The sequence below is a fragment of the Pyricularia oryzae genome, chromosome 3 (assembly GCF_000002495.2).
Source record: "Pyricularia oryzae 70-15 chromosome 3, whole genome shotgun sequence".
Classification (NCBI taxonomy): domain Eukaryota; kingdom Fungi; phylum Ascomycota; class Sordariomycetes; order Magnaporthales; family Pyriculariaceae; genus Pyricularia; species Pyricularia oryzae.
Genome location: NC_017849.1, coordinates 278,768 through 297,211, shown reverse-complemented (window position 1 = coordinate 297,211; position 18,444 = coordinate 278,768). Strand labels below are relative to the sequence as shown.

Here is an 18,444-nt window from a genome sequence, read left to right as displayed (position 1 = left end):
ATATGTACCCCGCAAATATCCAATCCGGGGGACATGGAAACATACCAGGTACGCATTACGCCGTGACATGGCTAAAGAACGGTCGGTGACATGGCATGTGCCAGGATTCTGTTTATAGCTAAAACACTCTCCACCAACGCTTTGACTCCTTGTTTTCACCTCCCTCATGTGGCAATTTTGCCGCGGCCTACAACGTTTACATCATGAATGCTTTTATGGATATAATAAGCATGACGGCCAGCCGAGGCAGCATCTCCTCACCGGGCTCACCCAGCTCACCCTACCACAGGGCTGCTCTGTAGTCTTCTCCCCTCCCGCCCTTTGGTACACTCTCAAAAATGCTTGTCCGTGCGATTGTATGGGCAACACTTGCCCTGGGCATAAGCGCAGCCCCTAAGCCGGCCGCCGAAAATGGCATCGCGGCCGACGCACTAGAGGGCTATGCATTCCTCTACTTTACAAACAGCGATGAGCAAATCTACCTCGCTGCCAGCAACGGCAACGACGCCCTCTCCTTTACCGAGCTCAACAAGGGCCAGCCCATTCTCAGGTCGACGCAGGGCGACAAGGGTCTGCGCGACCCCTTTGTGATGCGCTCCCACGACGGCTCCGAATTCTACATCCTGGCCACGGATCTCTGCATCGGCTGCGGCACCAGCTGGGGCGACGCCCAGGCGCGAGGAAGTCTGCACATGGAGATCTGGGAGTCGCCGGACCTGGTCACGTTCTCGAGCCAGCGCCACGTCCTGGTGTCTCCCGAGACGTTTGGAAACACCTGGGCCCCCGAGGCCTACTGGGACGCCGACCTGGCCAAGTACGTCGTGTACTGGGCGTCGGGGATCTACGACGACCCGGAGGGGAACCCTGACCGGAGCCAGCTCACGTACCAGCGCATGGTGTACGCGACCACGGACGACTTTGGGACCTTTTCGGCGCCGCGCGTGTGGCAGGACGAGCCGCCGCACGGCCGCATCGACAGCACCGTCGTCCGCGCCGACGACGGCACCTACCACCGCTTCACCAAGGCCACCACCGCCGACGGCTGCGCCGACATCGTGCAGGAGAGCAGCCGGAACCTGACCGCCGACCTGCCCGCCTGGACCCGCGAGGCGAGCTGCATCGGCACCAGGGCCGGCACCAAGGAGGTCGAGGGCCCCTGCATCTTCAGGGCGAACCCGGGCGACGTGCGCGGAGGTGGCCGCTACATCCTGCTGGTGGACGAGTTTGGCGGCGACGGCTACGTTCCCCTCGAGTCGACCGATATAGCCTCGGGCAGCTGGACCCTCAACCGCAACTTTACTTACCCCAAGACCCCGCGGCACGGGACCATCATTCCCCTGACCGCCAAGGAGCTGGAGGGTATCAAGCAGGCATACGGTGCATAGAGGAGCGTCAGTGTGCACAGTGTTTTTTTTTGTTTTGTTTTGCGTTTTTGCGGATAAGTCTATAATTTGTTATTTAATATCGCTATAAAAACAAGTTAGTCTACAAGATTTCCGAGGTTCCGCCCCGAGGATTAGCTGTCATTGTCTTTTGTCTTTACAAAGTCGAGGTACCCTTGCTTTAGTCGGCGTCTGGAAGTTGCAACTTGCAAGTTTCCCTCATAGCTTTGCGACTGCTGCTGCTACTGTCTGCTAGCGGCGGTCTCATGACATTCTCATGCCAGAGCAGTCCTCATCAATGTCTCCATGCCATTGATTGCCCCTCACAGGGCTCAGGATCTCCGCAGGATGGACCAAGTTGAACCATATCATGACGAAAATCATGAGCAGGGCGTCAAACACATACAGGTATACCTCGTGGCTGAGGAGATACCCATTGAACCCCTGGAGATACTCGACGGCGCGAAAGATGGATCGAACCATGATCAGGGCGCTCCCCAGGTACAGCGCCTTGAGGTGCTTTCGCCAGGGGATGTCGCTTGCCGATCGACCGGTGGGCTGCTTGTTGATGGCCAAGTGGAAGGCGACCGAGATGACGATGAAGCAGCCAAAACAAAACAGCTGGACGAAAAGACCGGCAATGATGATCTTGGAACCGTCCTCCAGTGCTTCCAGACTGCCGGCTGCTTGGTAGCCACCCCCTGTTTGTTTATGCAAGCCGTCAGTAGGATATCCTGCGTCGGCGTTTTGCTTCTTGTTTGGTGCTCCGCCATCGCTACGACTTTTGTGTTTCTCGTCGAGACTCACCTCCAGCCTGCAAGAAAAACGAGAGAACATCCCCCGTGACAAAGATCTTTGTCAACCATCGGAGCGAAATCAAGCTGCGGTTCTCGCCGTCGACCCTTTGGATGATGCGTCCGAGGGCCATGTAGATTGAGGCTGCAAAAAGCGCCGGCGCCACCAGCAACAGAATGGCCTGGATGATGTACGGGCCCAGCGTCCAATTCGGGCTTTCGTCACCCGACTTTGCCCTGCCGGCGTATCCAACGACCTCGACTGTTCATCTCAGGCTTTTGTCAGTATCCCAAATCTGCAGTCTTGTCACGAGAGTTGTGGTCCTGTAAAAACGTACGAATGCCGCCCACTGCCAAGGGAATCATGAACCAGCAACGGCTTTTGATCAACTGCCAAAAGTGAAAAACCGTGGTACCAAGAAAAATCACGGCGACTACGATTGCGCCCGGGATGGTGGGATCGTAGTGGTATAGACGAAAGGTGTAGGCGTCGGGTGGGATTGCCCCGGTTGCGGAACCATCTTGCATTGTCGAGTTCATGTCGAGTAAGTGGTTGACGATAGAAGAAGAAAAAGAAGAACAAAGAAAGGTGTCTAGCCTGAAGCTAAAATCAGCGCCGATCAACTTGGTGACAAGACAAATGGCAACGAATGGATGAGATGAGGCGCGATGGTATATTGTTTCCGAACGTAAAGATCATCAGTGGGCGAAAGGTGTGTTCTTAAGCAAAACACACGCTAATCTAGAGCTTCAGGTCTAGTACGACGGTGACTTGACGGATCCACAGACGCGCAACGATCGGAACGTGCCATCTCTTGCTATTACCTCTCGCTTGATTGAGAATGGTCCCCGCCCAAAAAACACAGCCATGTTCGTTCAATTTTCGTCAAACACCTTACCTGCGCAGGTAGTAACAAGAGCGTTAATACACGGGACCTAGCACAGCAAAAAGCCACTAAGGAGGTCAGCTTGGGCGGGGCTGTTGCTGTGACGCTAATTTCAGGGGTCCACAATCACGAATGATGCCTCGTTTAACCTCGTTCCTGGCTCGTTCCCAGGTTCCTGCTGCCAAGCTCCTCGTTTAACAACCTCGCTCGCTCTGCTCAGACAAGGTACGAAGCTGATGGATGGGTCGGGCCACTCACTGCCTGTTGGTTGTTGGTTATTTGCTTGCCTCTTCCTCTGGATGCCACCAAACAATAGAATGAGCTTGCGTCATAGGTACTACCACCAGCTTATTCTAGCGGGGTGCCTAAACTACCTACCTTAGGTACCTGCCCATCATGCAATGTTCTTTACATATAATGCTCAATTTGAACGCCTTTTGAACTTGGAATTTCCTCGACAAATTTTATTGCAACAGCATTCATGTTCAATTTATTCAAAATTTCAATCTGCGTCAATTCCAATTCCATCATATCTAAACCTCCTTTCTCCAACACTGGCCCCCAGTAATCATCATCACCATGAACGAAGACTTCACTTATGGACTTTTTCAGAGAGGATCAGGCGCATCAATATTCTCGATTACTTTCTGATCGCCTTCCAGCCACAAGAGTCATTGAAGCGTGCCGAAACCTTCCTTGCCTTCACCGACCACATGAAAATGATGAAATCATGGCCGCTGGGATGATTTGGGGGCGCCGGAGAGCGCCAGGTCTCGGCCAGCTTCTTCAACTATTTCTAGTTCGTCGGCGTATGCATGGTTCGATGATTCACACAAATGAGTGGGTGAGTCCATTCTGGCCGTATTTTCTTCCATCCCCGGTGTCTCCGATTCATTTCTAGGTATACCTTGCGTCCAAAACACGACTGACTTGACTCTCTGTAAAGATCGCCCCATAATCTTTGAGCGGCTACCACACGCAGGGGAGCCCCCTCGGAGCAGGAAACCCCGGTCCGAGACTTTTGCACGATAAGCGATCGACTAGACGCCCTGTACCGGATTCTTTGGCTTCTCGGATCCACCCGCCCCAACGTGGGCCCCGGCCTGCCGCCCGGCAAGGGCCCAACTGGTGCTGGTCCTCACACCATCGCTTGTCGATCAGTTCCGCACCCATCACAACCCTTTCTCGGCGTACGGGGACTATGTAGTATCGTTGCCCCACGACCAGATCAAGACCATCGCGTCTACGAGTCAAGGTCCCGACCCCGGAGCTCATTCGACTGTGGATGGCCGGCCCAAAAGATCGACCGCTGCCCACTTGCTTCAGGTGTGGGGGCTGGGGCTGGTGCTGGCCTGTTCCACCACGAGATCCTGCTCCAGGGCCTACAATTCCGAGGAGATTGTGCCCTTTGGGTGTTTTCTGGCGGACCTGGCATGGGTTGGAAAGTGACATAATCGAGGATGAACTTATGAAGTGGAGGGTATTCGTGGACTCTTTGACACTGGCTCTTGAATGTTCGCGCCGTTGCCCTGCGGTGACCTTGAGCAAAGTTCAGGCGCAACTTTTTGGGAGCTTGAAGCATTGAATTCGATATAAGGAAGGACATTGACCCGAAGGTGGGAAGAAGGATCGACGTTGAGAGACCTTGTCAGGAATCTACGCCGCTGGCACAACTGTATAACGGTATCGAAAGGCTGGCTCAATTCATTCAGCGCTTGTATCAAGCAACTTTTATTACAGGATCCTGATTGTTGGAGATTTATCGAAAGCGCTTCAGCCAAGAAGCTCAGGACGACCTTCGCGCAGCAGCAGCCGGTGGTAATGAATCACAAAATAGAAACCCACGCAAACAACCTACGCCTAGCACCATTTATTTTTATTGAAGTCTGTTGGCAGGCTGCAACAGCCTAGAATCTTCTCTGAAGCTGTTGAATTGTGTCCAAACATGCAACCATTAACTGGCAACGTTTGCAAACATGAGTCCTGACTGCCTAGGAACTTGTGGATCATAGTTTTGCCCAAGATTCAGCATGACCTATTTGAACCGTCTTCTTCGTTTGCGTTGAATGTTTTCTCGCAAGACTAGTAAGGTGCTAAGGGTAAGCCCATCGGTTATTGCTTGTCCCGACGTGACTACCCTGCATCCCGCCACCGTTCAAGCCGCCCCTCTCCATGACGTTGCCGTTTTTATCTACTTTGACCGTACCACGATAGGCCTCGTTGGCGTAAAATGTGCTTTTGGATGTCGTGCGAGTGCGGGAAGGGCCGGTCCCGAGCACGTCGAGGGTGGATTCCATCCCCACCGGCTCGAATTCAATCCATCCCACAATCTTGCGCCAAGGGACTTTGGACAAGACGAGAAACTCAGCCTCGTCCGGAAAGGGGTAGTCCTCGCCCAACTTTTTATATTCGGCCGCCACGTCGACAATGTCGGTTCCGCTTGTGTCAATGTAATATATATGAATTCGGCGGCGGTGGTTGATTTTCTCGGCAAAATCCATCGGGAACTTGGTGTTGGACGATGTCGATATGGACGTAGACATGCTTTTGGAACGCGATAACCTTTTCTGGACGGGGTCATATGGGCGATACCTCATACTGTTACGCACGAGTTCTCTTGTTGCTGGGTCGTTATATCTGGAAACCAACTTGAAAGTATTGGCACTGTAGCCTTCATAAAAGGGTGTCAAGTACTTGATATCTAGAGGTGACCTGAAATCCGCTTTGTAAACGACATTAGGAATTTGTGCTGTAGCACTAGCAAACAGTGATGAAAAGAGTGTAGACAGTGAAATTAAAGTTAAAGGAAGCATTGTTTGTAATTAGAATATAGTGTATGGGAGACGCGAGTGTGATTTGGGTAAACGAGTATGTAATATTGGTAGACAAGAGGGTCAAAGATGAGAAGTTTAGGTTTAAAGCAGACGATTGCGAAAGAAATGGAGTTTAGTTTAATAATAACGTTGCGTACCCCCTGTTCGGCACCCCCCCTGTTCGGCACCCTGAAAATCCAACAACGAAATGCCTACTTTTATAAAATGATTTAAATATAAAATTATCAACGAACAAAAATACAATCGTTTTCACGCTTTTCCGGTTCATTAACCTCTTCTTCATCAGTTGAAGGTTCCAAATTTTCTATATCCTTTTCCTGCAATCCAATAATGTTCTGTTTGTTAACCAAAAGCTCGTTTGGATCCGGAACCACCCTCCTCCTTTTAACCGGCCGTATTGCCTCCAGTTGTGCTTCCAATAAGCTGATTTTTTGCTGGGCGCTAGCCAAAAGGGTATCTTTGGCTTCGAAGCTTTTTTGGACTTTTGCAAATAAAAGACGTGAAGTAGCGTTGGTTTTGTTGGATTGGGAAAGTTTTTGCAGTTGAAGTCGGATATCTCGGGTCGTTTTAGGGGTTTTCCAAATAAGTAAAGACGGGTCGTTAATTTTTGGGCTGGGCTTTCCGGTGTTTTATCCCTTTGCAAACCGTTGTTTTTATCTTTTATAACGTTGGCGTTGCTATTTTCTAACAAAAAAGGGCTTAAAAGTGGTTTAACCAAGTTTACCGGCCATAACCCCGTTGTACGCCAACCAGATTGAATGGTTTTTGCTATAAATGCTTTTAATCTGGCTTTTCGATAACAAAGTAGGAAATTTCGTTTTCCAATAACTGTTGAACAGCAAAATTGGCTAACAAATCCAAGTTGACGTCGATAAGCTTCTTTTAACGGCCCAAAAACCGATAGATCCAATGGTTGAAGAACGTGTGACGAATGAGGGGGTAAATATAGGAGTTGAATATTATTTTGCAAGCAAAGAAGCATAAATTCGTCCGTTATGTGTGATCCATGGCCATCCAAAACTAATAACCGCTTTTCAGGGGTTAAAGGTTGGGTATACGGAATAAACACCTTTTTTAACCATTCGATAGCCGTTTGGTTATTTGTCCACCCGTTTTCGGTTGCATGAAACTGCCAATTATCGAAAGGGCTTAAATCCGTGGGAAACCATTGTTGTTGTACGTTTTTTCCCTTAAATATAACGAGGGGAGGGAGGGCAACGCCCGTAGCCGATATACATTCGATTATAGTCGTCCAACCACGCGTTCCGGGCTCTTTTCGTTGCAACGGCCGGATCCCGTTAAGCCCTAATTCTAGGCAATTAGATCCTTTGCCTTCCATTATACCGGTTTCGTCCATATTCCAACGGTTTTCCGGTTTAATAGCGTTAATAACCGGGTTCGTAATATAAAGCCACCAAGATTTAATTACCTCCGTAGTAGCGCCATTAACCCGGGCGTTATCTATTCGACGGGGCCTTTGGGTTTTAAGGATTGAATAACGAGCCAAAAAACGAGTTATCCAACGTTTTCCAAGGCCTTTTGTCTCTCCGGCGGCTTGAAGAATTCGTTCGGCAAAAAAGCGTAATTCTTGATGCGTTGGCGGAAGCCCTAAAGCTGTTTGGGTAAGTACCCAATCAGCCAAATGCTTTTCCTGTTCCGTGGAAAGCCTTTGAAAAGGGCTTTGTGCTTTTTTATAAGGTTGAGAACCTTTAAGTCGACTTTGAAGTGTAGACCTAGGTATTCCCCATTTTCGGGAGGTTTTTGCAATTGGATTGCCATTATTGACGTCGTTAATTGCAGATATAAGCTGTTTTTCAGTATATTGCTTCATTGGAAAATGGAGAATTAAAATCAGAAAAAAGTAAATCCAAAAGTGACAGATTCATCGAGATATTTATAATAGAAGTTGGAGGATAAAAATAAAAGTGTTGTTATTTTTGGGTGCCGAACAGGGGGGGTGCCGAACAGGGGGTACGCAACGTTAACTGGATTAGTACGTTTGATAGAAAGTCCGATAAGAAAAGACTGTGGCTGTACGAAAAAAGTTTTAACTTTATTTATTCATAATCGAGGCTAAGCAAGCAGGGAAAATATTCTAATAATAGTAGTTATGCCATTTGGAATGGGATCCTTAGTCAAATAAATTAGATAAATATATGACCAACTTTTATAAGAAACTTGTAAATCCACGCAACCTTTGCATTCCGCATTGGCGCCTTGGTCTCTTTTTCCTTTCTCTTCTCTCTTCTTTTCTTTTTCCTCTTTTTAAAATAGTATATTTGTGTAAGTTCGGCCGCCGGTTGAACGGTACCTTTCAACCTAATATTCTCATGTTACATATAAATATTCAATTCATTATTTCGCATTTATTTGTATTATTATGCCTTATAATACCCGGTGGAGACCAAGTACTGCTCTATGGATTTGCAAATGGATATTAGCAAGTGCTGGTTAGCCGGAGCCAAGTGCTGGTTAGCCGGAGCCAAGTGCTGGTTAGCCGGAGCCAAGTGCTGGATAAGCCAGCCTTTGATAAGCGCGTGTAATTCTATAATCCCTGATTAACGGCGGGCGGCGAAGAGATGATGAATTTAAAGAGGGTGGTACTGGTAATACTATTTAACAACGTCTACTTTACTCGTTTCATTACCACTAATTAATGTTAATTGTTCCCGTCCTTTTAGCTTTCTTGGGTGCTACTAGCTATCCCAAAATGTGACAGGGGTAAACTGCTCCCAAGGGTGAGGGTACAATGGGTCAAAGCAACTGAGCGCCGACAAAGTAACTGGGGTTCTCAATCATTCAGCTGAATTTGCAATCGGTCTCAAGAAACTATTGAAGCTTAGAAGAATCCCCGAGAACGAGAGTATGAAAAGAGAAGTTATTCCCTCTTTTCAAGTTCTTCTTGTCGCACGCTATATAGAGATATATGAATAATCCTGCATGTTGTAATCGCAAAACGCTGCTACTATTCTTAACTCATTGTTGTTACGATTCAAAAACACAACCCGATGAGCAACCTAAAAGCAGGGTCGAACCTCGAATGATAGCTGATGTTGGTCTTGACGCCGACGCTACCACCCGATCTTCCGGCTAAAAACCCACTGCGCTAATCCAATCGTTGTGGCCCTCAAGTTCTAACCAAGGAAGAAGGTGAGTGCAGAGAAACACGCTGGCGCCATCTGTCACAGGCGCTTCACTCTGTTGTAAATGGTAAATCCAGTACGAGCATGATGAATGATTTATGCAAGAGCCGTACGGCTGTTTTATGGTCGTTCGGGGCGCTGAGGATGATGTATATATGATGTGTCCGCAGAGTGATTCGATGTGAAGCCTTGCCAGCCAAGGCTAATTCGGCTGACAACCTCAGCCGCGCTGGCCGTTGAGGAAGGCGTGCACGTCGAGCGAATGTGGTGGGGCGGTTAAAGCAACTACTCAGCCTCGATGTTACGACCAGACAGTTGGGCCAGTACCAGGGAGGCCAGGTGGGGTCACACCCTTCCTAACGACACCCGCCCAAAGAAATTACCGACCGGCAAAACAAGGATTATATAAAAAGGAATTACGTAACCTTACGTAATTGCCAAAAAAATGATCTTAGTGATTTTTTGGATTATAACAGATTAAAGGAAATAATTTTACTAATCCAATAAAATTAAAGAAATTATATTCGGAATATAATTTATATAAGGCACGTTTATTACCATATAAATAAATTCGATTTTAAAATTGTTTAGCAGCAATTAAATTTTAATTAACCTTAATATTTATTTGAAAACGATTATAATTTTACCCCCAATTATTAAAAACCCCAATTACCCAATTAAACGTTTAATTGTTTTTGTTAATTATATGCATTATTTTGCATGTAATAAGCCCACTTTTATTTGTATATAGCCAATTTTATTTAGTGCCGAAGTGGAGTGGGGAATGGTGGAATTCCGTTACTTTGTTAATGCAGGAATGCAATTTAAAGGTCAGCGAGTGGGGTTAGCTACCCTGTACCGGGTTTAATACCCACCCTGCACCTGCGAGTCAGCTACCCTGTACCGGGTTGAAAATTTCACCAAGTCAACGTTTAAATGCAAACCCAGAGATGGTTTGTATGCAAATGAGGGTGTTTTTTCAAAAACCCATACAAATTAGTTTTTCGGAAATTCATTCGCGGCACCGGAACCTTTTCTGGCGTGCGGACCCCCACTTCGATGTCGGAGAGTATGTAAGGGAAATAAAGCAAAATCTCCCCCAACCAATTATTTATCAGTACCAAAATTATAGTGCATTTCTACCTATTATTCAGCGCTTTTAGCACTGGTTATTTACCACGCCGCACCTAGGGTTTACCCCTATATCCCCTGTTAGCACCATTGTTATTAACAGGTTATGAGCCCGGAAAGGTTCTAGCTAGTGCACTAAAGCGCACTTTGCATTATTGGAAAGCCCTGTTTTCAGGCTTTAATTTGGTTATTGTCGCATATCCGCAGCACGTATATTGACGAAGATATTGCTGTTTTTTGTGCAAATTGTTGGTTATAGGTGCTACGTTAGCACCTATCCCCCCTGTAATTACAGTGAGGGGTCGCTATATTAGCGTTTGACTCAGGCCCAATTTTCAGGCACTGCAGCGCTCGCTCGATTGCAAATCCCAAAATTTTTGGTGTGGTTTTTATGGGTTGTGCATCGCTATTGCGATTGGTTCAAATTTTTAGTGCGTTAATTAGGGTTTGCGCTAACGAGTCAGGGCCAAAACCCCTGTATTCGCCCGCTAATAGCCCAGTGATCCACTAACCGAACGCTGCAAATTACCCTGCAGGTTACCCTGCACCCACCTAGCGAATTGAACTTTCGATCGCTAGTGCACCTGGATCGGTACAAATAATACCAGGGCACCCATTAATTGTGGATTTAGGGATTCCAACCCTGTATTTTCAGTGGATTCGATCATTGAAAATAGCAATAAGCCCTATATTTGGCAAGTATAGGCCTGTAACCGTTAGAAGGCAAACGGCTATAGAAAATCCTAGATTGGGGTATTGTCACAGACCTGAAGGACAGCCACTGGGCTGTCGCTTAGTCATGACCCCTGTCACGTGAAGGCGCGAGGGCCGAGCGCCTCGCGCGCGTATATCTACGCGAAATCTCTGCAGTCTCCGATATGTAGCTCCTCGAGCTACGTCTTCGTCAACAACCACCTGCTACCCCGTACCTGGAAGACTAGATAGCCAATATACTCTGTCCTGTTACCTGATCGCCCGCACCTACCTGTCCGCCCTGCCAGCCCGTGACATTACGTAGCTCCTTCATTAGGTGCCCGCGATGCCTGCGTCACTGCAACCCCCGATCTTAACCGATTCGACCGAGGAACTGATCGAACACCTACAAGGACACCCTGAACAATGGGTGTCTTACATCTCCGATTCCTACCAAAAGCTGCAACTATTGCACGATAGCAACGTCCGCCTGAACTCCTGCCTAGAAATGCAGGAAGCCGAGACCCAACGCGCCCGCGCCGAAACGGACCGTGTCCGCGACAAGGCGCAGGCCGACATTCTGGCCATGGCCATGGAAAAGGCCTCCGCCATAACCTCCCGGGATGCCGCTTTCGCCGAATTAGAGAAAACACGGTCCGAACTGAAGGAAGTTCGGACCGTAACGCTACCCACGGTACACATAACCACCCCCGCCCCAACTACCAACACGCCTGTTGAACCCCTTATGGTTACTCCTATGGGAACGACTCCGCCGCCTGCTTCCGAACATCCCGCCTCCGCCCGCCTTTCTGAACGACTTCCAGACCCCGATAAATTTACGGGCGCCCGCTCCGACCTCCGCCGCTTCGCCACCCAAATCCGGGGGAAGATGACCTCAAACAAAGACCGCTTCCCCAACCCCGAATCACGCCTGATTTATGTAGCCGGTCGACTGTCCGGTAAAGCGTACAACCTAATCCTGCCCAAAATGGTCGGAGGCACACCCCAATTCGGAGATTATACGGATCTCCTCCAATACCTAGAGGAGGCATTCGGGGACCCCGACCACGTCCAAAACGCACAAAACAAACTATATGCCCTGAAGCAGCGGAACGTAGATTTCGCCGAGTATCTGTCGGAGTTCCAACGCCTGTCTTTGGAAGGAGAAATGCCGGAGGATGCCCTCCCCCCTCTTTTATTCCAGGGAATATCGGAAGAGCTCCAGGACATGCTCCTCCACAACCCCGCCCCATCTCGCCAATACCACGAATTCACCCGACACCTGCAAAGCTTGGATAACCGCTACCGCCAGCACCAGCAGTATAAAAATAGACAGACACGTACCCCTCGGGCCGCAGCGCCCCCCGCGCGCGCGGCTCCCCGAACCCAACCCGACATACCGCGGGCCGCCCCCAAGCCAAACGCGGAGCTCCCGCTTAACGACCCTATGGACCTGAGCAGCCAACGCCGCCACAACCGCAAGGAAAACATGCTATGTTACCGTTGTGGATCCCAAGAACATTTCGTTGCCAAATGCCCGGAACCGGATACCCGCCGCACGCGGCTGCACCAGGCCGGAATCGAACGATCCAGGTCCAGGTCCAGGTCCCCGCGCCAAATACAAACCAAACTCCCTAAAAACCCCCGCCGCGGCTCGGACGCCAGCCGCTCCAGCAGCCGAAGTTCGAAAAACGGAGCCCGCCTGGGATAAGTCGCCCCCAGGCCGCCAAGGCCGCGCATAAACCGCCGGCGATCCGCATCTCTGCCGCCGCCGTTCACGGGTTCCCCGTTGAAGAGGAATATAACCAACGATCCGACCTGATGATCCTGCCTGCCGAACTGACAGTGGGGGGCCAAAACCTCCCAACCTATGCCCTCACCGATTGCGGTGCGGAAGGAAAATGCTTCCTCGACCAAGGATGGGCCGAAGAACGCCAACTACAAATGTATCCGCTGCGAAACCCATTCGACATCGAAGTATTCGACGGAAGGACCGCCGAAAGTGGGAAGTGCACCCATTATGTCCGAGGACAATTGAGAATCAAGGACCACATCCAGAAAAACGCGCTGTTCTTCGTCACACAGCTAGCCCACTACCCCATTGTGCTAGGAATGCCTTGGCTAAAGCAGCACGATCCAACGATTGGATTCGCGTCACACGTTATTACGTTTGACAGCGACTATTGCCGCCGACACTGCAATATGCCCGACAAACCGGAGAAGGTTAAAGCTTTACACGCCGTACCAAAAAAAAGCCGCCCCCAGTACCAGGCTGACCGACCGCCGTCCCTCCGCGAAATGGATATCGCCCCTATCTCCCTGCAAGCCGCGAGCATGTACGCCCGCCGCCGATCCTGCCGACTGTACGCCGTAACCTTGAAACAGATTGATGAGGTCCTAGCCGCCGACCCCCAAAATAGGAACGGGCCGACCCTGCCCGAAACAATCCGGGAATTCGCGGACGTATTTTCCCCGCAAGAAGCCGAGAAGCTGCCCCCACACCGACCGTCCGACCACCATATCCCGCTTATAGAAGGAAAAACGCCGCCGTTCGGCCCCCTGTACGCCATGTCCCGCGAAGAGCTGATAGCCCTTAAGGAATGGCTGACCGCAGAGTTGAGAAAAGGGTTTATCAGACCCAGTTCGTCATCCGTCGCCTCGCCCGTTTTGTTCGTGAAGAAGCAGGGAGGAGGGTTGAGGTTTTGCGTGGATTACCGCGCGCTGAATAACATTACCGTAAAAGACCGTTACCCGCTGCCGCTAGTCCGAGAGACCCTGAACAACCTGGCCGGCATGAAATTCTTCTCGAAAATCGATATCGTTTCCGCTTTTAACAATATTCGGATTAAAAAGGGGGAAGAATACCTGACGGCATTCCGCACGAGATTCGGCTTATACGAGAGCCTAGTCATGCCTTTCGGGCTAACGGGAGCCCCCGCGACGTTCCAGAGATATATAAACGACTCCCTGCGCGAATACTTAGACGTATTTTGTACAGCCTACCTGGACGACATTTTGATTTATAGCCGCACCCGAACAGAACACGAAGAACATTTGAAACTCGTACTGGAAGCCCTGAGGAAAGCCGGGCTATACGCCAACGCCGCGAAGTGCGAATTCTTCGTGACGGAAACCAAGTTCCTGGGCCTGCTGGTCGGCGTCGAAGGCGTAAAAATGGACCCTGAAAAAATCACCGCTGTCCTGGACTGGCAAACACCCAAAAAGCTTACTGACGTACAAGCATTTTTGGGGTTTGGCAACTTTTACCGGCGCTTTATCCGAGATTTCTCAAAGATCGTAGCCCCTTTGACGAGATTGACCAAGAAAGACGTCGCATTCGAATGGAATAGCGCCTGCGAAACCGCCTTCCGACTGCTGAAGAGAAAGTTTACCGAAGCCCCCGTACTGGCGCACTTCGATTGGGAAAAGGATGTGATCCTGGAGACCGACGCTTCCGATTATGTTTCTGCGGGAATATTGTCACAATACGGCGACGACGGAATACTCCGCCCCGTCGCGTTCTTTTCGAAAAAACACACAGCTACCGAATGCAATTACGAGATTTACGACAAAGAATTGCTAGCCATTATCCGCTGTTTTGAAGAATGGCGCCCGGAACTCGAAGGGACGTCGTCCCCGGTCCAAGTAATTACGGACCACCGCAACCTGGAATATTTCACGACGACGAAAATGCTCAACCGCCGACAAGCCCGATGGGCCGAATTCCTGTCAAGATTTAATTTCCGTATCACCTACCGACCCGGGAAACAAGGAGCGAAACCCGACGCACTAACCAGGAGGTCAGAGGATATGCCTGAGGAGGGGGATGAACGACTTAAGCACCAAACACAAGTCGTACTGAAAGAACACAATTTACCTGCCCGCCCCACCCGGTTACAACCCATAATCCGCCAAAACAAACCCCTATTGCCAAGACACCTGATAGAGCTACTAGACGCCGGATACGAATCCGACCCGATAACGCAATCTGCCCTAGAAGCGTTGAGGACAGGCGCCGACCGCCACCCCAAGCTGCAATTGGCCGAATGCGAAGAACGATCCGGCTATTTGTATTACCGCAATAGACTGTACGTACCCGATTCGAATAATCTGAAAGCCGAGATCCTGCGCCGCTGCCACGACTCCCCCGTCGCCGGTCACCCCGGCAAAGCAAAAACCTACGACCTGCTGTCCCGAGAATATTACTGGCCCGGAATGCTACATTACGTATCATTATGGGTAAAGAAATGCCAGACCTGCCGCCGAATCAACCCGTCCCGCGAAGGCCACCAGGGCCTCCTGCGACCCCTGCCCACTCCTGAACGCTCATGGCAACACCTGTCGATGGATTTTATCACACATTTGCCGCAAAGCAACGGCCACGACGCCATTCTAGTGGTCGTAGACCGCCTGACTAAGATGAGACACTTCGTCCCTTGTAAAGGGACCTGCAATGCCGAGGACACCGCCAACCTGTACCTACACCACGTATGGAAACTACACGGGTTGCCCCTGACGATAGTTTCGGATAGAGGCACCCAATTCGTGTCGAAGTTTTGGAAACACCTGACAACCCGTTTGAAAATCGACAGCCTGCTATCCACTGCTCACCACCCCGAGACTGACGGACAGACCGAGCGTTTTAACGCGTCCCTGGAACAATATTTGAGAGCTTATGTGGCCTACCTGCAAGATGATTGGGAAAGTTGGCTTCCCCTCGCCGAATTCACAGCCAACTCCCACAAGTCCGAGACCACCGGAACCTCCCCGTTTTACGCGACTTACGGATTCCATCCCCGCATGGGATTCGAGCCGGTACCCCTGAACCAGCCTTTGCCCGCCCAGCGGGATGCCGAAAAGCTAGCCGCCCGAATGGAAGCCATTCTGGAACAAGCCCGCGCCGAAATGACCGCCGCCCAAGCCCGTTACGAAGAACAGGCGAACCGACACCGTACCCCGGCCCGCCGGCTTACCGTCGGCCAATATGTATGGTTAGACGCACGGAACATCCAGACCGCCCGCCCGCAGAAGAAACTGGATTGGAAGAACTTGGGACCCTTCCGAATTTCTGAAGTGATTAGCCCGTACGCCTACCGTTTGGACCTGCCGTCGTCTATGAGAGTACACCCTGTTTTCAATATAAACCGACTAAAACCTGCTGACGTTGAGCCCCTGCCGGGCCAACAACCTGCACCGCCACCCCATTTGGAAGTGGAAGGTGAGAGAGAATACGAAGTCGAAGAGATCCTCGACTCCTTTTGGGAAACCCGCGGCCGAGGAGGCCGCCGGCTGAAATATATCGTCCGTTGGGCTGGATATAGCGAACCCACGACTGAACCTGCCGATTACCTGGAAAACGCTGCTCAATTGGTAAAGAATTTCCACCGTCGATACCCCCATAAGCCCGGGCCCCGGCCGTGACGGAGCTCGGCCTGGAAGGGGGGAATACTGTCACAGACCTGAAGGACAGCCACTGGGCTGTCGCTTAGTCATGACCCCTGTCACGTGAAGGCGCGAGGGCCGAGCGCCTCGCGCGCGTATATCTACGCGAAATCTCTGCAGTCTCCGATATGTAGCTCCTCGAGCTACGTCTTCGTCAACAACCACCTGCTACCCCGTACCTGGAAGACTAGATAGCCAATATACTCTGTCCTGTTACCTGATCGCCCGCACCTACCTGTCCGCCCTGCCAGCCCGTGACAGGTATTTACCCTTAGGCGACTAGGTTAGTTTTTAACTATAATTCAGGCCACCCTACAATGGAAGACAGCCCTATGTCGGGCCTCCCAGGCCCAATTCCACCGGATAGGGGCCCTGAATCCAGCCCGAATGAAGTTCTAACCGCTAAATTACAGGCGCAAGACCTGCAATTAAAAGCGTTAACTACGCAATTGGATCAACTTCAGCACACAATTCAACAGTTAACATCTCTGTTGACGCTGAAAAATGGTGAACCCACTAGTTTTAGTGGTATTGCGGGTATTAATACCCCCAATAGCGGTAATCTGGAGGCCAACCCACAGATTTTTAGCGCTAATACCGCTACCGCACCACCTAATCCACCCGGTAACCTAATTCTAGGTGACGGGATAGGTAAAGAACTATCAAAACGGGTATTTTCCTTCCCCGAAAATTGCAAATTAGTAGGGGCTAGCAATTACGACCTGTGGAAACAGGCACTTATAGTACAATTCAGGGCTATAAAAGCTGCGGAATTTATTTCCAACCCTGAAATTGGCTATAGCCTACCGGAACATGAGCAATCAGTCCTATTATTGCTTATTAAAGACAGCCTAACCAAGGAACCTTTAGAATCCATTGCATGGCATTCCAGCCCTGTAACGGCCTATAAGACCCTGGAAGATAGCTATTCCGTTGCACCCGAAATTAGCAGAGACTCGCTATATCGGGAATTTCACGCCCTAAATTTTTCGAAATTTAGAGGGTCAATACCAGAATTTAACAGCCGTTTTAATTCCCTGGTAGCTAGATTAGCGAATGCCAACGTGCAAATTAGCCCTATCGATGTACGAAATCAATACCTACGGGCCCTGGAGGGGACGTTCCCTACCTGGACCGAACGCCAACGCAGTACCCAACGGGCCCTGCAGGCTATAGGCCAAAATTCGGATCGATTAAATTTGCAATACCTTATGGCGGACCTTATATCCGAAAATTCGATTTCAGGCTCTACAACTGCCAAAGCCACTAATTACAGGGCTGAAGGTCGAAAATCAGGGAAAAAAGGCGCTAAAAAGGATGCTAAAAAGGAAAATAATGGGCAGGACGGCACCTCCAAATCACGAAAAAAGGGCAAATCAACCCCTAATTCGGATTCGGCTATTGCAAAAGATAATAAATCCTCCAATTCCAGCAAATCGAACGCTGGAACTTCCATGATTTCAATGGATTTCGAGTTATTTACGGGCTCAATTCCAGGTGACGTTAGCGTTTGCGCAGCGTATAACGCCCTGGAACAGGCAGGCGATTCGGGCGGTAATTTACCGTACCGGGCACTGCAACAGGAGGTTAATTCCGCTATTAGCGGGGTTATAGAATTATGTTCGGAATCGGATTCGGAACCCGATTATACCGGTAAAACGCTAAAACCACAGGTATTAGCAACTAATTCTAAGGCTAAGACGAAGCCTGGAAGCGGCGTAAATAGGGACCCTAAGCCCCGACGGCTAGGCTACCCGGTCCTGTACGATACAGGTAGCACGCACCATATCTTTGCAAATAAGCAATTTTTTACCGATTATACCCCCGGCTCAACAGTCGAAATCGGTACCGGAGGTGGCCCTGTTAGGCCTATTGGCACTGGAACTGTTAAAATACAGGTCCGGTATGGCTCCAAAATTGACGAATTTAGAGAGGTTACGTTAAATAACGTGCTATATATCCCCTCGTTTGGAATAAATATCGTTAGTGGGCTAATACACTACAATACAGGGGGCGTATTATTAAAAAATACCCTGTACGATCGGGATCGCAAGGCGTGGGGACGCCTAAATACCGCCAAAAATTCGTTCTGTTTGGAGGTAAAAGGGTGCGATATCCTTATTCGAAATACTACATCT

The 18,444-nt window shown here is 49.9% G+C and overlaps 5 protein-coding genes across 5 annotated transcripts; 2 read left to right on the top strand and 3 right to left on the bottom strand.

The window, feature by feature from the left end:
* Positions 1–338: 338 nt before the first annotated feature.
* On the top strand, positions 339–1,385 carry MGG_09147 (uncharacterized protein; the record flags this gene model as incomplete). The annotated part of the gene is made up of 1 exon (XM_003711188.1): positions 339–1,385. The coding sequence occupies one exon, from the start codon at positions 339–341 to the stop codon at positions 1,383–1,385; it is 1,047 nt and encodes a 348-aa protein (XP_003711236.1).
* A 34-nt stretch (positions 1,386–1,419) lies between these two features.
* Positions 1,420–3,085, bottom strand: MGG_09146 (RTA1 domain-containing protein). Its single transcript, XM_003711187.1, has 3 exons — positions 2,515–3,085; positions 2,190–2,438; positions 1,420–2,083 (listed from the first exon to the last, which is right to left on the bottom strand). The coding sequence occupies exons 1-3, from the start codon at positions 2,714–2,716 to the stop codon at positions 1,647–1,649; spliced, it is 888 nt and encodes a 295-aa protein (XP_003711235.1). The 5' UTR covers positions 2,717–3,085; the 3' UTR covers positions 1,420–1,646.
* Positions 3,086–3,703: 618 nt separating this feature from the next.
* On the bottom strand, positions 3,704–4,515 carry MGG_16600 (uncharacterized protein; the record flags this gene model as incomplete). The annotated part of the gene is made up of 2 exons (XM_003711186.1): positions 3,704–3,853; positions 4,042–4,515. The coding sequence occupies 2 exons, from the start codon at positions 4,513–4,515 to the stop codon at positions 3,704–3,706; spliced, it is 624 nt and encodes a 207-aa protein (XP_003711234.1).
* Positions 4,516–5,156: 641 nt separating this feature from the next.
* MGG_09144 (uncharacterized protein) lies at positions 5,157–5,606 on the bottom strand (the record flags this gene model as incomplete). The annotated part of the gene is made up of 1 exon (XM_003711185.1): positions 5,157–5,606. The coding sequence occupies one exon, from the start codon at positions 5,604–5,606 to the stop codon at positions 5,157–5,159; it is 450 nt and encodes a 149-aa protein (XP_003711233.1).
* A 4,162-nt stretch (positions 5,607–9,768) lies between these two features.
* On the top strand, positions 9,769–10,231 carry MGG_16599 (uncharacterized protein; the record flags this gene model as incomplete). Its single annotated transcript, XM_003711184.1, has 3 exons — positions 9,769–9,883; positions 10,041–10,109; positions 10,173–10,231. Coding segments are annotated over 3 exons (243 nt in total), but the record flags the coding sequence as incomplete, so codon positions are not given.
* Positions 10,232–18,444: the final 8,213 nt, after the last annotated feature.